General features: G+C 46.9%; 1 protein-coding gene across 4 annotated transcripts in view; it reads left to right on the top strand.

Moving 5' to 3' along the window:
• Positions 1-19,996, top strand: part of GRHL1 (grainyhead like transcription factor 1) — a 37,344-nt gene that overhangs the window by 10,408 nt on the left and 6,940 nt on the right. For 2 of the 4 annotated variants that reach the window (XM_052685369.1, XM_052685359.1), the window contains exons 7-11: positions 87-198; positions 1,169-1,263; positions 12,387-12,545; positions 17,346-17,397; positions 19,582-19,721. In XM_052685369.1, the coding sequence (XP_052541329.1) occupies positions 87-198; positions 1,169-1,263; positions 12,387-12,545; positions 17,346-17,397; positions 19,582-19,721 (558 nt within the window). Of the gene's footprint in view, positions 1-86; positions 199-1,168; positions 1,264-12,386; positions 12,546-17,345; positions 17,434-19,581; positions 19,722-19,996 lie in introns of all 4 variants that reach the window. The other 2 variants (XM_052685350.1, XM_052685342.1) reach the window with 1 other exon arrangement.

Here is a 19,996-nt window from a genome sequence, read left to right as displayed (position 1 = left end):
ACTTCCAAAACAAATGTACTCTGTGGCCTTTTCTCTCTTGTGTGTTTGTGTTTTATTTTCTTTAATCTTCTGCCCTCTCCTTTTAGAGTGTCATTATGGTAGTGTTTGCTGAAGACAAAACAAGAGAAGATCAGCTCCGGCACTGGAAATACTGGCACTCAAGACAACACACAGCCAAACAAAGATGCATTGACATAGGTAAAGGAACACTTCTTGCTGATGTCAAACTCCAAACTTAATTCGTTGGCATGGATTTTCTGCTAAAGCTTTGTTACTTGCATTATGCCTTCAATTCTGTAACTTTTCTGAAGGACTGGAGGGTGCTTCTAATTGAGTTAATGTGGTTTTTAGGATTCCTTACAGAGACTGGGTTTCTGGAAGGTTCTTTTTGGTTCATGAATGAGTTGAGTTTGAAGACCTGTGTTGGGTGATCTGATGACTCTCTCCAGATTACAGTTGCTTTTGGCATGAATCTTGGTAGCTGTAGCTAGATTGCATCTTATAGACTCTGTGGCTGTCCTAGATGTTGTATTTCTTCAAAGGGTAAAGATCCTTGTGGAGAAGTACCTCAACTCTAGTGAGATTTGCTCACAACTGGCCTTTGGTTCACGGACAAAAAAGGAAAATGCTGCAAATTTCCTCTTGCCTCTAGATAAGGCTGTGGTTGGCCACCTTCCAAACTTCTCTGGCAGAAAGCTGGGTTGTTCTGAGTCTTCCTTCTGTGAATAAAAGCAGGGATTAATCACTTGGCACTTAAAGCAGACGTACATGCAAATCTTTGTTTGTTATTGGATGAGTTTTATTGAGAGCTTTTACCATTGCTGTCCAGAGTTTCCCCTGTGTAGCAGCTTATGACTCAGGACATGCAATATCAATTATGTCTGCCTTTCTCACTGGAGTTTCTAGTTAGGATTTTCTGTGAGTGCCCCGTTTTCCAACCTGCATAGGGTTTTGGTTTTATGTTGGTTATTTTTTTTTGTTTGTTTGTTTGGTTTTTGGTCTGGGAGTCATTTCCTGACTTCTAGTGATCCATTCTTAAATACGATTCACCTTCCTTTGCCCCCAAGGTGTTGCTGAGGAGGTGCAGCTTTTTGCTGCTGTGTATGTGTTAAGAACTCCGGGCGGTATCACCTCTTCTTCTCCCTCACCCTTCTTTTTTTTCTAATAGCTGACTACAAGGAGAGCTTCAACACCATCAGTAACATTGAAGAGATCGCATACAATGCCATCTCCTTCACCTGGGACATCAACGAGGAAGCAAAGGTATGTGACCATGGTTTTATTTCCTGTCCTTTCAGGAGATTCACGGCGTGGGGGGAGGAGAAGGGTGTGTGGCCTACCCAGTGATTAGCATGTAACAAGTTTGTTTACGCTCTTATATTAGGCAAAACCTCCTGGCTGTTTCTTAAGAGGGTTTCTATGTGCAACTGCTCTAAGATTCTTGGCAGAATTGTCTGCTGAAAGACAAGTACCGACAAAAGGAGGCACTGAACTTTTCCAGAGCAGATGAAATGGTACCAGGGGTGGGATTGAGTGTAACTGGACTCAGGGGCAGTCTATGCCCTTGGTAGGAAGCAGGGAGGACAATTTCTCAGGAGTTAAGGCTGTGATGATGGGCTCGTATTGAAGGAGTAGCTGCTGTTGTTGAGCTAACAGCATGTGTTGCTGAGAGCACAGATTCCAATGCACCGTGACCTATTTAAAGTTAGAGCAGCCTCCCGGTGAACTTTGTTTTCATCTTTTTGCCAAACTTTGGGCACTACAGTAGATGTGTACAGGCAGCTTTCCTAGTTTGTAGAGAACTGTGGCTGTATGAAGCCGTTCCATTATTTGGAAGGGACTCGTGTCTTCTGGCTAGCATGATAGCAGGTAAGAGAGAATGCAGTATCCTCAGTTCCCAAGTCATTTTCTGCACTTTGTTGCTGGAGTTGAGTACAGAAGTCGTCTTTGGAGAATTTCTTTATTGCCTGTGCTGACAGTACAGGGTTTTCTTCAAAATGTGGGAAGTGTATCCTTTGTTTTTTGTGGACTGACTGTTCTCTTGCTAGTATCTTGTGCTAGTTGCCATCATTGTGAGGAGAGCTGCTGGGGACAGCAGTGCCGTGTGTAGGGAAAGCCCTTCTACGGGGCACCTTGGAGCTCTGGGCAGCAAATGCAAAGGTCTTTCTAGAGCTGTGTGTGCTGCTGTGCTCTACAAGAGGCATGAAATGTTGCTGCACTGAGCTTGTTGCTATTGCAAGCTTTACTCTATGCTGCACGAGAGCATAACAAGAGCAGGACATAGAACTGATGCTGGGCGGCCATCCTGAGGAAAGCTATCCTGTCCCACCAGCTGACAGCCTAGTAATTATCTTCTGATTTTACCCCTCAGGGCAGTCCTAGCAAACTGGCAATGAGCAGATCAATGTAGATGCTCAGCATTCGGTGTTTTCTCTGTGATCAGAGGAGCAAACTGTTTAACAGCTCCACTGTGTCATCCGTGGCATGTCCAGGCAGAGTCTCTGGTTTTAGTGGGCACAGCAGTATTCATCGAGGTGAACCAAAAGATGAACCAAACCTTTTAAACAGGTTTGTCAGCACGTAACTGATGAATTTGAGTGTATCTATTTTGAAGCTGGTGCAGGTGTTTATTGCCCAGCTGCTCTACAGGCACCTGAATGAGTAGCTTAGTTATTGCAGGCTCATAGTAAAATTACCAATAACAGCTTGAAAATGTCTGAGGATCCTCAAAGTTGAATTTCATGTCATGGCTAATTTTTATGGGATTAATTGGTATGGGAAGTTGTGACTGAGGCTGGTTTTATGGCTCTGTAAGACAAATTTCCTTCCTAACAGCACAGTATCCATGTGCTTTCTGTGCTGGTTTGTGTGAATATGGAGAAGGCACCATTCATACCTCCTGGAATCCGGATCTTAAGACAAATACTCTGGACCCAAGTCTTATTTTTAACAAGTGTTCTGTGTGTTTAAATGTCTATTCAGCTTTTTTCCCTTAGCGGATGCGTTTTGTCAGTGGTTGGATTTCTCATCCATGAGCTGCAGCTCTTTCTCAACTCCTCTGATCTTATCAAGAGATGCCTGAGCCAATTTCAACAATCTTTATTGCATGGTTCATTTACCTTGCATACACGTGTGCTCTTTCTCGCACTCTCCCAATCTCCTTTCTTTTTTTTCTTCCTCAAACAATAGTCTTAAAGCATATGAGGAACAGAGAATAAAGTGAGCTGAATTTCTGATGCTGCAGAAAGTCTTTTGCAGTAATAAATACTGTCTTGTGTTTAATAACAGCAGTGTTGCATAGAGACTATGTTTAACCAGCTAGCAAGCCTTGATTATTAGAAACTTGTTTCCTGAGCCCTGGAGTTACCTGGGCTAGAGCCAGAAGATTCTTTTGGAGTTGCTTCTTCTCTCCTTTCCCTCTTGCTCTTGATTCCAGTTTGCTGTAGGAAGGATCTGGTCCTGTACAGCACAGTACAGTGGTGCAGGGCTGTGCATCTGAGGTTTCTGATGCAATTACTCATATAGGGACCCAGGACTCTGGGTGCATGTCAAAAAGTCCTAAGGCAGAAATGGTGTATCTTCTCAAGAAATTGTCCCTAGCAGCTCTGGGACCAGAGTCTTACGAGAATTTGCCTTTTTTTCTTGTGCTAACCCTTGCTGTGTGGGGCTCTGCAGGAGCATCAGGTCTCTACCACCACTTTATCCATGCTCTCTGTCACCTTGCTCCATAGGAGAATGGTTTGCTGATCCCCTGAGGACACTGACGAGTTGGTAATGCACAACTTCCTGGTGAAAAAAACACTTTTCAAGTAATAATAACTGTGTTCACTCTGTATGAAGGAAGATGTGCAGATGCGTTGCTGGAGGCTGGAAGCACTCATCAGTGAGTGTTTCTCACCAGGAAAGAGTATTTCCCAGTTCAGAGAGCTAAGTGCGATTCCAGGGCACTGGACATGAGCTGCAGCAGGCAGGTCCTGCTTGAAGCAATTAAAGTCGTGTACCTGGCTGCATCTGTGTGCTCTTAGGTCATCCCATGTGTGCGGGGACAGGAGTATTTCACATACAACAGGCTTTTCCCACTCTGGGATTTCAAAGATCTTCTGTCTCTGGATTTCAAAGATATTCTGTACTTCTTTTTAGTGGCTCCTCTCTGCCCTCTTCTGTTCCTTCAGGACAGCACAGAAGTCGCTGGAAATGGCCAGCCTGTGGAATAGCAGTGCAGCAAGTGCTCTGTGGCTTTTGCAAATGTGTTTGAACTGGAAAAGGGCCCGGGATCTGAAGTTTCCCTGCTCTGAGGCGGTGAAGGGAGCTGAGGGTGTGGAGAAGATGACCAGGTTTCAAAAGGGGATATAGCTGACAAAGTGGTGAACTGTTGAATTGGGTATTTAGGAAAGTCAGCACAGCTTCTCGGGAGCAGTCCCAGTTGGGTGGAAGCGTAGTCTGATGAGTCTGACAAAGATGTGTAGCTGATACACTCGCTGCTTGCACGCAACAGGTAATGCTGGAGTTACCCTGAGGCTTTCGGAGACTTCAAACAGCTTCCCACCCTATCCTGGGCCTCTGCCTCTCTGGCCAGACAGGGCAGAGTTATTTTTCTGCTAACAGCTTTTAGGTGTCTGAACACAAGCCTGTTGCCTTTTTCTTCTGTCCCTTTGTTAGGGATGGGGTGTCTAGAGCTGGAACTGAGCTTTCTGTGGAGGTGTCTGCCATTCCCCATTGATTGGACAGTCTTTGAAGTCAGCTTCTTAAGTTAGGGAAGAGGAATAGAGGAATCCTGTCCTTGCTGCTCTTTTTGTTGCTTTTTTTTTGTGTCTTTGACTCCATCTGGAAGCCAGGAAAAGTAGTTGTAGATCCAGATTGTAAGTTTTTGAGACTGAGAACCATCTCTTCTCAAGATTACACAGCGTGCCTGATTCTCCTTTTGGTTGGTAGCCAGCAGCCGTCTTGCCCAGGGAGGTGGTGGAGTTTGTGTCCCTGGAGATTTTCCTGAAAAAGTTGTATGTAGCACTTCGAATCACAGAATCATAGAATGGCCTGGGTTGAAAAGGACCACAATGATCATCCAGTTTCAACCTCTTGCTATGTGCAGGGTCGCCAACCACCAGACCAGGCTGCCCAGAGCCACATCCAGCCTGGCCTTGAATGCCTCCAGGGATGGGGCATCCACAACCTCCTTGGGCAGCCTGTTCCAGTGAACACTTAGGGATGTTGTTTGTGGGCTTGGTGCTGGGTTGATCGTTGGACTAGTTGATCTTAGGGGTCTCTCCAATCGTAATGATTCTAGAGAATTGTCAGTGTGTGCGTGGGTAAATGTACATTTCCTGCAAGTCTTTCCTGCTGCTCTGTCCTTCACATTGGCTGTTCTGTTAGCCGTTAGACTGTGAAACATTTTCTCTCCCTTAACCTTGGCCTGGAGACATGGCCTGCTCTCAAGGCAGTGACAGTTGAACAATCTGGACAGATCGGTTTCCCCAGGGTTAACTGGCTTTGCTGGATCCAGCTTGGCTCGGGTGCTGTCTGAGCTCCTGCCCCGTGTCTGCCCCAGGCAAGGCAGCGTGCTGTGCTCTGGGCTGGGGGCTCTGCAGAGGGGCTCAGCCGCACAGTTGAGCACTGAGCTGGCTCGCTCCAGGCTCTGCTCCTAACCTGTTTGGCTGAAAGCCCAAGAGCTGTAACTCGGCAGAAGAGCACTGGGCAGAGCACAGTAAAGCAAGCAGGTGTCTTTGTGGCAGTCATGTCTTTGACAGGTTATGTGGTTATGTGAACTGCAGGTCCCTGCTGGTGTTGGAGGCAGCCTTCCATGCTTGCCGTGGCTCCTTCTGAAAGTCAGTGGCTCCGGAGCAAGGCCCTGTGGAGGGCTTCTGTCTGCTGGTTTTAGGCTGGATGGTAGGACTGCAGCCAAAAGTGATGTCACTGCACATTAAGGGCCCTATTGTCCTCCCACTCCTTCCCTCCAAAAACAAAAAAAGGCATTGTAAGCAGTCTCTGTGTGTGAAAGACCCTTTCTACTAAAATGAGGTACTTAGTCAGGGTGTAACAGCAGCTTTAGGGCTGGAGAACTCTGGTAAAGCTTTTGGCTCTTTCCACTAAAGGGTAGATGCTGTGCTTTCTCTAAAGTGATGCTCTGAATTACAATTAAAAATTACAAATCTGATTAAACTGCTTTTTTTTTTTTTTCTTTTTTGTCCAAGAAATGTGGGAAAGTCTATAAGGTAACTGGAAGCTAATTGGAGTCAGCCTTTAAAAATAGTAGTTTGCTCACTGAGGATGGTCTTTCAGCAGGTCTTCGTGCACGTCAACTGCAGCTCTTGGGCAGGTTTCTGTTAGGTGAGCCCACTTCTTGGAGGGGGTGGGTCTTTTGCTGTAACATGCAGTAAGGCAGGGGTGTACTCTGCTGGTTTATTTTAAGAGTTTATTCTAGCACAATCTTCACGTAGCGTTCACCATAGAAAAAAATTCAACTTTCTTGATTGATGAATATTGCATGTATTTATATGGATGCCATTGTAATGAAACAGCAGTCATATGCCTCATTAAAGAAGGTGTTGCCACCTTCAGCAGCATTGGGGAGGTACAGGTTTGGTTAGTTGGAAATGAAACTATGAAATGTGTTGAGTCAGACATACTTAAAGGAAAGGTATTGGTTTGAAGCCAAGGCTGCAGACCACAAGTACTTTGGTGCACAAGTACATACAGCTTTAGGAGCAGGGATGTAGGAAAGTCACAGCCAGCCTTGCCTACCTGCCTGCTAACACAGCTCTCCGTTCTCTGTGCTGAAACCAAGTGTCTGTTGCTCTTTATTTTAAACACTGCACATCAGGAGCAGTTCTTCAGCTAAGAGTCGTTCCTCCAGAACTTGGCACCTTGAACTCCACCATCTTTCCAACATGGAGCTCACAGCATGTCTCTTAATGCCAAAGCAGAAACCTTTCTGCAGTAGTTTTTCTGTGGACAGAACTGGGTGGTGATGATTTTAACTCCATTCCTTTCATACCTGATTGCAAAACTTCCTCTTCAGCTGTCTTTTGCCATAGTAGACTTCATTCTTCCAGATTTTTTTTAAAAACATATTGCTTTATTTTATTTATTTTTATTTTTTCCTTTGCCAAACTGCTGCTTTTATTTTCTTTCCACCCACTCCAATGAGAGCAACACCTGGGCTGCATCTTTATCTTATCAGAGTATGGGGAGAAGGGAGTACTGTAGGAATGGGAACCTCTATCCCTGCTTTTCCCATGTGTTGTGAGTATTTCCTTGCTCCAGAACATGTTGGAATAGCAATCAGTGTTGCTCTTTGTGAGCAGGAATATGTATTTTCCTTTCATTACTATGCAATTTCATTCTGTTGACGGAACAAGCTTGCAAGGAGGATGTTCTTTCATCTGGGACCGGGTGATGTTTCCCACTCCGCCTTGCTTGGCAGGGTGTGGGACCCACACTGTGCGTTGTGCCAGTAGCTGGGATTGGGCTTTGGAGGCTTTGAGCGCAAGCAAATTCCTTGGACTCCCAGCAGGACGGCGCTGGGTCTCAGGGAGCCGCAGCGGATGCGGCCCTATCGCAGATCTGCCAGACAACCCTTATTTGGAGCGTCCGATCCTGAAGGCAGGAGGTGGCTGGGGAGCCCACAGGTGCATGAGTTGCCCAATTTTTATCTCTGCCTTGGCTCTCACCCTGCTGATGCAAAACCTGTGGTGCATGTGGGAGGTGAAGAAACAAATGTGAGAGCAGCAAGATTAGCGACCTCTCAGGTGATCGGTACCAAGCGTTTCTTTTTTTTCTTCCTCCTTCTTTGAAAGGCAGAGCAGCCTTCCCAGCACTGCTTTCCTGGGCTGTACTTTCATGGATGTGTGCAGGCAGAGACCCATGCTTGCCCTGCTTGTGCTGCCAGCTGCCTGGCCACGGCCCAGCTCCACTCCTGGAAGCCACATGGCCACGTTAGCATGGCACTCTGCCTCTTGGGGCTGCACTGGTGTCATTTATGAGGCTCCGGGGCTAGGAAGGGTTTGTATCCAGCTCAACAGGATTGAGAACTTTAAGGTCTATCCTGCATACATCCATGTGCTTGTCTCTTTAGGAAAGACCCCTTTGTCTTTCTCATTCACATCTGTATTTAGCAAAGCCTTTAGAGAACCCATGTGCTTTCGGCCATCAGCACTTAAATATTGACCTTTGAGCTTCTGGGTAATTTTTCTTTGGTGGATGGCTGATAAATGAGCTGTCTGTGGAATTTGGGCCTAAGGCTGTTCCTCCAGCTGTTCGGCAAGAGTACAGTGACCATGTGGTTGCATGCATCTGTGGGTCACCGTGCAAAGCAGCTCTCAGGCCTGGAACTGACATTCCCAGAGCTCCTGCTGGCAGGCAGGTTCAAATCCGCTGGTCCAAACCACACTCTTTTATTTAGGTTAGATGCATCCTTTGCCTTATTTGTTCCCCTGGTTTTTAATCTTGTGTGGAAGCCTCAAAGGTTCCTCTTCAGGTTAGTTCAGTTGAGGGGTTCCGTGGCTCTCTGTTCTACAAAAAGTGAAATTGACACAGAGATAAAGTCAACTGTACAGCAACTTCCCTGCTGCCTTCCCCAGCCGGAGACCACAGGAATGAGCTTGCTGCACCAAGAGAAAGCGGAGTGCAATGCAGCATGGTCCCAGTGGGTCCTGTTGGGTGAGGTCTGTGAGGCCCCAGGCTGGTTCTGGGAGCAGGGAGTCTGGTGAGGCATCTGCAGCAAGACTGTGCCTTGGTGTTATGGAAATGGGATACATTGGAATCCCCTTGCCTGCTGCATTTTGGGCAGAACACTGGAACTAGTGGGCCATCAGCACTTAAGGTCAAGAAGAATGGTTTATACTGCCTTCCTGAGGAAGCAGCTTAACCTGTCCCTATTGGGTATGTTGTAGACTCTGGGCTTTGTGTTTTCTCCACATACAGTGAACCAAAGTCTCGAGCATCCAGATAGGTTTAAGTTCAGTATAACGTTAAAACAAGAGGCTTTTGCCTATCTAAGAGTGCTAGAGAAAAGCTGTTTGGTGTTTTTTTTTTTTTCCTGAATTGAGAAAAGAAATGGCCAATGGACTTGGATTATTGAGCAGTGATTTTATCTTCTGATTACAAAAACATAATGGAGCATAAATAGGAGGAGTTGAATGCAATTTAGCTATGTTCTGCTTAAAAAGACTAAGTTGCAGGGAGGAAGGTAATCAGATGAGGATGGTCCCAAGCCCATCTGTCTAGGGCTATGTTCAGAAGGAAATCCGTGGCATGAGTGGAGGTCTGTTATGTGACCTTAGTGCAGGTTCTACCACATGTGGTGCTGGGGACTGGGCAGAGCTGATTCCCATCCACGCAGCCTGCCTTTACCTGGGCCAGCCCCAGGATCCCTTTCAGCTTTGCAGCGGGTAAGAGGAGGCTGTGCAAAGTGACATCTCATCTAAAGCTTCTGCATATGCAACCTTTGGACTAAGCAAAATTGCTGGTGCTTCTTGTGTGACCAAAGAGCTCCCCGCGTCCAAGATAAACCAGGGAGAGGAGATGTAGGTATGCAGGCCTTCATGTTGTAAAGACATCTTTCATCTCGCTGACAGTGAGGTTCCTGCAGTGCTTTGATTGCCCTTTAATTATGCCTGTTTTTCCTGGTTTGTTTGAAAGGCAGATCTTGTTAGGAAAAAGGTGCTGCGTGGAAAGAACCTGGCTGTCTGTGCTGCCCTTCCTTGAGGGCGTGCAGCAGAGCAGATTAGGTTTTTCTGCAGAGTTAAAGCTGAAGATCATTTCTTGCAGATCTGACCATAGGCACAGTGTGTTCCTTCGTAGCTGTGAGCAGTCAGGTGGTTAGATGGCTCACGGAGCCAAGAAGGTCAGTGCTCTTCCTATGCCACCTTCCAGTGTGATCTCAAAGCAGCTGCTTTCATCCCTGTGTCTCAGTTTGTTCCTTCTGCAGGACTGGGCTGCTGCTCACCTGCCCTGTGGCTGCACGGTGCTGACCGTGGCCATGGGAGGTCTGGAGTGCACTGAGGTGAATGTCACTGAATGTGGAGTTACAGCATCATGTCCTGGCTTGCAGGCTTTGTTGTTTGGTGTTCCATCTCAAACACCGCTGTGCAGAGCTATTTGTCAGCTTTCATTAATAACAACAACATTAATAACAACAGAAAATGAAGTCTGGCAAAGCCTGGAAATATGATTCAGTATACACCACGGGTTTAACTGCCAAGCAAGCAAAATAAAACTCGGGAACAGGTTTCTGATCCTTTTCCAGATCTTTAAAGAAAATCTGCGTAACTTTTGAGGGTTTGACTCACGCTCGTAAGTGCTTGGGCTTGACAGCACTCTATTTTTACATGCCGGCTTTATGTTGAATCTTGGGAGGTGAGATGAAAATGTGTTTTTTTTTTCATTTTTTTTCAAAGTAACAGCAAATCTTAATATAGCTGAGAATGCGGAACTGCCCTTAGGAAAATAGGTTGGACACATGAAAAGGAATCTTGCTCAGCAGGCTGAAGACGTGGAGCAACTTCTGCGGTTACATTTTTCTTTCTTCTGGCAGTTGTGGGGTGGGGATGGAGCTGGCTCACAGAGCTGGTTCGCTCACCCAGCCCTGCGTTTCTCTCTGAGCACAGTCACATCTTCCTGAGCAAAGCACCGGGCTGAGGCTGTGATAGCTCAACCTAGAAAAGCAGTTGTCTGAAGTGCCCCTTTTGTGGAATTTGAAGCAACTTCAAACTTACAGTGGGGCTCAGAGTTGCAGGATGGGTTGGGAGAAGCAGATGATCCCTTTTAACTGAGGTGGTTTGGTACAAATGGGCAAAGGCACAAGAAAGTTTGGGTTGTCGTCTCCCGCCTAGAGTCCTGAAGACTTAAATGGCATTGAAATGAAGTCAACTCTTCAAAGCCAGAACTAATCAAATGAGGAGAATTTCAAGTAGGAGGATAATCTTTGTCATCTGACAGCCGATCCCAGGTTCCCATGAGATCCCCACACAGTTGTGCTGCAGCAGCACGTAGCTCTTGTGCCAAGGCTGCCGCCTTTTGCCCGGAGTGCTGTGCGTGCTTTGCATAGCTGGTAAGGCTGGGCCTGGGGGCCTCTTCCAGTGGAGTGCCCCGTACTTACACCTGAATTTGCCAAAGAAGATGTGACACCGTTTTGTGGGTGCTCGATCTCTTGGGGTGCAGCAGTGTGGGACTTCAGGAGGGGTTTTGCAGGAATGTTGGGGTTGTGGGAGACGTGGAGCAGCTGCTGAGTGCCTGTTTCCTTGCAGCATGCAGTCATCTTTCCCATGCAGACAGGAGAGCTGCATGTGAATATTCATCATGGGTCCGTATATTTAAAATTGAAAAGATGTAAAAGTATGCAGACAGCAGAGTTAAGGCTCTCTTACAAACAAGACCAGTGCTCAGGGAGCACAATTACCCAGGCTGCGCATGCGGCTGATTACACAGTCCCAGAGCAGCTGAGAGCATCTCTTCAGGCTCCTTGGAGCAATTGCTCACCCTGGTAGTGCTGCCAGCACCCTCCCTCTGCCCATTCCGGGCCCTGGAGCTCAACATGCAGGTGGTTGTGGATTGCTGATGTTTACTGGCAATACTTTCCACACGTCTCAGTTTCTCTGTAGGAGTGAGACCTGGCAGGGTGTTGGCAAGGTCCTGCAGAAGGGGCTGTGGCTGTTTGCTGGGCTGTTGTGCCAGGGGTTGTGCTTAGCAATGCTCGACTGGGCAGCCAGCCTCCTGTTCTTTGGTTTTTCTTTTTAGATTTTTATTGCACTGTTTTATACAAGAATAAGAACTTGTATCCTAATCTGTTGATAGGTATTGCATTTCCATTTCCCCATTGTGTCAGAACTTGAGAAGGCTGTTGCAGAACCTGTGCAAAGAAGCCTTTGATAAGCACTTTGCAAAATCACGGTTCCTGATCAAACCCATCCACTACTTGCAAATGAGCAAGGGATTTTGCAATGCTGAGAGGCTCCGGAAGGTGGCACTAATTCTCTGTACAGTGTCAGATTGTGCTTCACTTTAGCAGCAAAAGAAGTAAGCAATTAGTTGGTGGGAAGCATTCCTGCAATATCTCCAGCAACTTCTGAGATGTGCCAATAATGAGCATTGTGTCTGGAGAGAGGCCTGGTGTAAATGTCTGGGAAAGGTGGATGGAGATCTCAAAGCTTGAGAATTTACTGAAATTGACTCTTACTGAAGTGACTTTGCCCCTGTTGTGATTTGGATAAAGAATTAGGAATGCAGTGATGTCTCTCATGCATTTTTACCTGAAATCTCTGAAGATAGAGAGCGCTGCATGTAGGGGTGGAGAGCAGCATCTAGATCTCCACTTGTCATGCAGTCTGTTGTTCAGTGGCCAGTGAGCAATGTGTGACACTGCTGATGAGTACTGTTTTCCTCTTCTGCAGGTTTTCATCTCTGTGAACTGCCTCAGCACAGATTTTTCCTCTCAGAAAGGAGTTAAAGGCCTGCCCCTGAATCTTCAGATCGACACCTACAGCTACAACAACAGGAGTAACAAACCTGTGCACCGTGCCTACTGCCAGATTAAAGTCTTCTGTGATAAGGTAAGGTTGGGTCAATGTGCAGATGATACTTTGGGAAAGGCTGCTCCTCAGCTTAGGGGGCTTTTGTTTGAACAGTGCAATTGGTATGGACAAGTGAAGGCGTTCATTTTTGCCTAAGTTGCACCATGTCATCCCTTGTAAATATCTTTGTGTTTTCTTATTATGCTTTTCTTTTGTTGTCAAGTTGACCCTTCTTTGAGCGTAAAATGGAGCTGCTCTCGTTGTGCCCTTATGGGATACAGCAGTGTAGTGTGTTTACAGGGTGGATAGATGCTGTAATTTGACTGCTCTGCCTCATGCATTTAACACATCAAGAACTAACACCTTTCCCAGTCATGGATCACCTGAAAGAGTGAGGGAAGCTACAGGAGCTGAGCTGAAAGCAGTTGTAAGAGCTTCTCTGGGTTTGTGAAGAAAGACTTCTCAGTTTTTTTAACCTGCTCCCATCTGAACAATCTTTCAAGGGAGATGGTAGCAGGTGATATGCAGTGTTACTGTTTCCAGAGCGACCAAGAGCTCTCCTGGCTGGCAGGAGTGCTGCATGACTTCCCCAGTCCCTCTGTCCATCACTGGGAGCCATACTGAACTTCTGCCTTGCTGGCACCATACTTGGCTGGGGCCTCTCTTCACATCCAGCCCCTCTTTATCAGAAGGACTGTTTGCGAGCGAGATCTCGCACACCTCTGCAGTCCCAGGTCTGAGAATAGGTTCACACTCTCCCTCTGGAGGCCTGAGCTATCAGGCATTGATCTCATCATGTGCAGTCTTTCCTTGGCATGCTGCTGGAATATGAGTGTCCCATTTCATTTTTTTTCTGCCCCACCACCTCCCCAAATCTATGGAGCCCTCTAATCTGCCTCTGCTAATAGCACCCTAGTAATAACCTGCCATGTTTTATTGTTCATTTTTGGTTTTAAACAGAATCATGGAATCATTAACGTTGGAAAAGACCACTAAGATAATCTCATCCCCCCACTGTTCCATCCCCAGCATGGCCCTTAGCCACGTCCCTCAGTGCCCCATCTCCACGGTTCTTGAACACCTCCAGGGTTGGTGACTCCACCACCTCCCTGGGCAGCCTGTGCCACTGCCTCACCACTCTTTCTGAGAAGAAATGTTTCCTCATATTCAACCTGATGAAGTAACTGGTAATGAAGGCCGTCTCTGCTTTCCTGCATATTAGGAGAAGCTGCTTGCAGTTATCAGTATAAAGTTGTTTATTTGTCATCCTTCGTGTGCCTCTTGGGAAGAGTTTTGTTTTCCTTCCTGGGAAGACTGTTGTGATGATGATGAACTTACGAGAGAATTAATGAATGTTCTCAGGGCTACTTCCTCTGCACATAACTGTGTCATCTGCATGTATCACTGTCCTTACTGTGTTTGTTGCCACCTTTTACCTGCAGGTGTGCTGTTACCCATTTTCTTCTTGGGGAACCAATTCTACACTGTGAAGATCTTTTTTGGGGGGGAAGCAAAAAAAAAAAAAAAAACAGCACAAAATAGCCTTGCTGTGGCCAACCAACTGCTCTGTCACCCCCTAATTCCACCTAAGGCCTGCCTGACCTTCCATCAAACCTAGGTACTGGCATGGCAGTGCTCTGCTGTTTTATGTGTATGAATTCATAGATTTTCTATGGAAGGCCAAGCAGTTGTGTTAATGCTGTGCGATCGCCTTTGCACAGGAAGGGAGGAACCTGTGGGGCAGGGGAAGCTGCTGCTGCTTGGTTCTGGTTTTTGGTTGCTGCCTGTGAGATGAAGTTTCTTCCGGCGTTTCTGCTCTTCGTGTTCCATGTGGAAGGAGCCCAAAGGTGCCCACCATGCTTGGATTGCATCTTACCTCCCATGTGGCTTCAGGAGCTGAACAGAGATTGCTGCCTTTCTGTAGTGCATTATAGTGCAGGCTTCCTTCAGGCTTGTCACGGAAGTGCTTGGGCTACCAGGGATGGGGGTGGTCTGTCAGAGGGAGAATTCTGGGACACAGCTGAGTGCTGCATGACAATTAAATGCATGCTCTCACAAACTATTGCTGACGGTGTCCTTTGGGAGCTGCCATTGCTGTGCAGTGAGAGGGTTTTTGTGGGGTACTGAAACCAGTGAGATGTTGAAAGAAGAGGTCATGGAGGTGATGCAGCTGGCTGAAGAACAGGCTGTGCTGGTGCAGAGTGCTTGATAGGGGATAATGCTTTCTGCCTCTGTCCCAGCCCAGTAAATCACCCCCCCCCCCCTCCAGAATTTCTAATGCTTCTGCAGTGAGCAGCTTCCCCTCCTATTAGATCTCTTCTTCTCTGACCTACTTCATGAACCCGGGAGCAAGGAGATGAGAGATGCCAAGGGCCAGCCCTGAGGACCTGTGAGAAGTGTTATTTCTGCAACCCCCCCTGCATGCCATGGGTCACAGCTTGAGCCTCCAGCTGGCTTTCAACAGTGATGTGCTGTTATTAGACCCCTTTGGCTCAGCATCCCTTGTGCTCTCACGTCTCCACGTCCCTTTGCCCTAGTTTCCATGAACAAGAGAGTAGCAGAAGTCCCTTGTAGTGACATTTCTCCACCAGCCAAGCATCCTCACTACATTGTCAGATGTGGGGACATGCCAGGCACGTGGGCAGGATGCCCAGCTGTTGGCTGGAGTGAGCCTGTCCCACAGGAAAGCTCCTCCGCATTGCGAGCAGGCTGCCAGAGCCCTACCTAAACAAGAGGGGCTGGGGGCATCTCAGAGCACGTCTGTTGTACCCAGCACGTGGGCAGGAGCCAGGCAGCCCAGCGGTGTCCTGAAGACTGTGCCATTTTGACCGTGTCGCAGCTTTGCACCTGTGCAGCTGTTGCTTATCATGTTAGTTGTGTTTTGCTGCAGGAGGGAGAAATGATGGCTCTCCAGAGCACAGCTTCCCTTTGACAGCCCAAGAACCCGTTACACAAGGGAGGAGAAACAACAAAGAAAAATCCTGCAGCCTTTAACATGTTGGCAAGAGTGTGAAATCTTGCATTTCAGCATTTCAGGCTGGTGAGGAAAGTTGGGAAGATCTTTTTCTTGTGAGCATACTTACTCCATAACTGCAGAATATGGGATTCCAGTATCTTTGTTGGTTTTTTTTTTTTTTTCCTTCCCCTTGCTCTTGGTAACAAGCTGACAAACAGAAGAGCCTGTCGTTTAAGCAGCTGAGGTGATGCAGGGACCCAGGGAGAACCCAGCTGACTGTATATAACAGAGCTCTGTGACCGTGCAGTAAGGGAGAGGTCAAAGGAGGTTTCCTCAAAATGCATACAAATCCTGTCAGTGGGGTCTGTATGTTCTTGGCACTGAAGACGGTGCTGTTGTATAGCATAAAGTCTGAGGAGCAGAACTTCAGTAATTGCACATGAAAGGTGGAGAACACAGGGCTGGAGCCAAATCTTTGTGCCACCAACTTCTGCTGTTGAGCTGAGATGCTGCAACCCCTCTGGTGACAGAAGGCATAAAGAGGAAGTGGGTCCATCTGGAGTTTGGGTGGGTGTCCTCAACTGTCCTGGTGGAGCCTTTGTGTTGTTATGGGGCCAGCTGCAGCCAGCAGCAGGCTTGTCTTTATCAGCAACTTTCTTGGGTTTTTTTCCACAACAGCTGTCATGAAACTACTTGTGTCCCTGCTGCCAGCAGGGCGAAGAGGAGCTATGTGTTGGTGCACATCAAACGTGTAGGTGAATCTTCCCTTTAGTTGCTAGTGCAGACATGCCTGCTGCAACCTTGCAGATGTTAGTGTGGTGGTGCCCATAGAGTGTGGATTTACTGCGTGGTTAGGAGGGCTGTTGCCTTTCTCACATGCATGTATTAGGTACTGTTAGGTACTATTTCACACCTTACTGCCGTGTGTTTTTTGATACTGTCTTCTATAGCTAATCTGTTCTTCCTCTGCTCTGCACAGCGATGTGGGACTGTTACTGGCAGCTCTGCAGGGCTAGAAAGAAGCAGTGATGGCTTTCTGTAATGCCTCTGTGGCCAGATGACTGTTACTCTATTTTACAGGAGGGCAGAGCTTGTGCGCTCCATCTGGGGCAGTGGTCTGATGGCAGCACCCCAACTGAGTCTTGGGTAGCTACTTTGGGCCAGTTGCTTCCTGCAGCTGGCTGTGTGACATCCCTGCCCTAAGCCACAGTCACGTGGGATTGTGTTCAGAGCTGGAGGAATGGAAGTGATTCTCTGTTGTAGCTGTCTGCATCTACCTTGACTTTGTGTCCCCACTGCTGCTTGGGGTGAAGTGCCAGGAGCTATGTGGGCAGCAACCCAGCTTGGTCTCTGTGGCTTCCACCACAGCCCAGTGCTGATGCAAAGGAAAGAAAGAAATGATGCCTACATTAAAGCAGTGAACGTCTACAGCTTTAGACTGTAGAGGCTTCCATAGCTGCTGCTGACTCCACGTGCAGCATGCAGGAAGGTATCTTGGTGATCCGAGCGTGGCTTGACGTTATAGATCAATGCTCAGTAATTATCTTATGAACTCTTAAATTGGGAGGACTTGAGAGTTTCTAGTGTTTCAAATACTTCAGGTATATCTTGTTGTGCTTCATACAATTGTTATTTCTATCTGACTTGAAAGAAAAGGAAGTAATGGCACCTTCTGTGTGGTTGCTGGAGTTCATTCATGATAGGATTTGAAAGTAAATGCTGGGAGATCTCAGTGTTGGCATACAGGTGGAATTGCATCTCAGGTACCCTGGATCTGACCTCTGCAAGCACAGCTCTGGAAGAATCTGTTCCTGCTTTTGCAGCCAAAAAAACAACAAACTGAGAAACCTTCCTCACTTCTACTTCCCTTAATCTCTTGGCAGGGAGCAGAAAGGAAGATCAGGGATGAAGAAAGAAAGCAAAGCAAAAGAAAAGGCAAGTGCACTGACCCCAGCTCTCAGTTGAATGCCTGTAAGTAGAAATTATTCCATGAGTATTTTAAATATTAGATCTCATTTTGTTGACGAATAGTTTATGCAGTAGTACTCTTGAGTCAACTCCCCTGTGGAGGTGGTTTTGCTTTAAGCTGTTGTTTATGGATCATTAATTGCATTTAACAAGTTACTGAGTCATTTAGGACTTTATGTGATTTTTCCTGTCCAAGACAGGATCCTGGTGCACATTTACCAGCAGTTGAAGTGACGAGGTGTGTGTGATGTTTGGGTGCTTGCTGCAGCCCCTGTAGATTCAGGTGTCCACAAGAGCTGGAGCTGTTCTTAACATTTCCAACTTGATCTTAAACTTAAGCTTTAGCGTATGTTGGAAGGTGCTTACAGCTGTGCAGCAAGATGGTGGCAGGCTTGAATCTGTGCCTTCCAGCCCTGTGCTCACTCTTCCAGAGCGAAGCCATCCTTATTTAGTATTTTCAGTAGAAATTGTTTCCATACGTATGAGTGATGTGAAGATCTCTGTGTTCTCAGTACACAAAGGCTGCACAGCTGCCTCTTGCTAAGTATCTTCCCCTTGGCTGCTGCAGGTGAGGTTTATGTATCTTGACTGCAACAGATCCTGTGTTTTGGTGGCTTGTTATTGGCTAACAGAGCTGCTCAGAGAACACATCTCCCAATGCTCCCTTTAATGGGGCAGGCGTGTGCTCTCCCTTGCTTATCAGAGCTGTGCTGTGAGCAGTCCGACTAGTTGGACAGGCAGGCATCTCACAGCTTGTTGGGCAGGATTTTCCTGACACAGCAGGTATGGGCTGCTGGAGCAGCTTCAGAAGAAGGTAATGCTCTGAGGGAACCCTTTTGCTCAAGGGCCAATGTTGAAGGGATCTGTTTTGATTTGTTTTTCCCTACGTAAAAGGCAGCTTTAGCACACTGGGAGCATTTCACAAATGTAGTTGCCTCATTGGCTGTCAAAAGACTGCTGGAAGGTGAAAACTCAGTTTCAATACCAATTTCCAGGATCTTGTGATTGTACAGAAGCTTTCTAGTGAGAATTAACCTGGAGAGACCTTGATTTTCCTGGAAAGTGCAGTGCGTTGCTGTTGAGTTTTTATGTTAGGAGTTTTTAATTGCTCTAAGACAAAAGCTGTTGTACCCACCTCTGGGATTACTGATACCGTATGCAAGTGGACTTAGCAACAGCAGAAATGTTGACTTTTGGTCAAAACAATTATTTTACAGGGATTGAGCAGTCTTTGAAAAATCAGTTTTACAAGGCAAAAAAAGTTTATTTCTGATCGGAAACATGAGAGGTGAAGTGCTTTGCTATACACTCAAAGTGTAAAAGTTTCCACGTGGTAGTTAAGTGGAAATCTGTGGTTCTGACATGACCAGATATCAGAATCTGGTCATATCAGAACAGCAATTTGAGGCACCTCCTGCCTCACTCTGTCCCAGATGGGCTTTTGTGAATGAACGCTGTGCTTTGTGTCACTGAACTGGTGTGTGGTGAGAGCTGAAGTCCTCTGTGGGAGATGGTGCTGGTGGGGGATGACGTGGGGTCTGGCAGCCTGGGGGTGACCAGGGCGAATGATGAGATGAAGAATATAAATTGAGAAGTATGAAATGGAAATGCAACTCGTGAGCAGATTTGTGCATCTCTTTAGAGCAAACATGCTGCTTAATACAGACTTTGGAGAGGTGCCCAGCTGTGTGGGTGGCAGTCTGTTTCCTTCTCTCTCTTCTTTCCACCGTTCTGGTGTGGGAAATTCAGCAGCCCACTGTGGGGGATTGGTTAAGCAGAAGGGCAGGGGGGGCTTTAAACAGCTTTTGTTCTCTGTTCCACTTGGTATATGGAAGACCTAGGTTTTTCTGTTGGGGTTAGTGGTCAGACCACCCTGCAGCCCAGCTTAATACTCAGATGGAGTCAGACAGTTCACTCAAATGGAATTCATTCTCTGCCGTTCTGCTGGAGTCCAGGCCCCCTTACCCAAGACAACCCAGGTTCAAACTCCTACTACAGAAGCTTCTCCCTTTGACCATGACTGTTGGGTACTCTTGTTCAGCAGCCTGTGTGTGCCTTTTAAATGATGTGGGAGAGCTTCGGCCTCCTCACTGCCTGCACCGTTCTCGCTGTCTGTGCTGTCCTCTGACCCAGCCTTTGGTCTCTCTCCAGTTTCTGATGTCAAAGTGCCAATGCTTCCCTCGCATAAGCGGACGGACATCACTATCTTCAAGCCCTTCATGGATTTAGACACTCAGCCAGTCCTCTTCATTCCTGATGTTCACTTTGCAAATCTGCAGCGTGGTGCTCACGTAAGTAAAGCCGTGGGTGTGGGAGTGATGAGTGCTGTGGGGTGTATTTGCAAGAAGTCTAGGGTGCTGTGTGTTTCTGTTAAATATGAAATACCAGACTGTCTGTGCTGCTGCTGTAAACAAACACAGGCTGAGTCTTACATGAGCAAGAGACATTGCTCCTAGACGTGTTGGCTGGACTTAACTGGGGATGTTTTCTGAATAAATTATTTTCCTGTGAGCTACTGTTGTGAAGAACCTGAAATGATTTTTCCAAAGCATTTCCAGCTGAGAGT

This window comes from Tympanuchus pallidicinctus, unplaced genomic scaffold (genome assembly GCF_026119805.1).
Source record: "Tympanuchus pallidicinctus isolate F22 unplaced genomic scaffold, pur_lepc_1.0 scaffold1, whole genome shotgun sequence".
Lineage (NCBI taxonomy): Eukaryota > Metazoa > Chordata > Aves > Galliformes > Phasianidae > Tympanuchus > Tympanuchus pallidicinctus.
The sequence above is the reverse complement of the archived record's forward strand: the minus strand, read 5'-3'. Positions and strand labels throughout refer to the sequence as shown.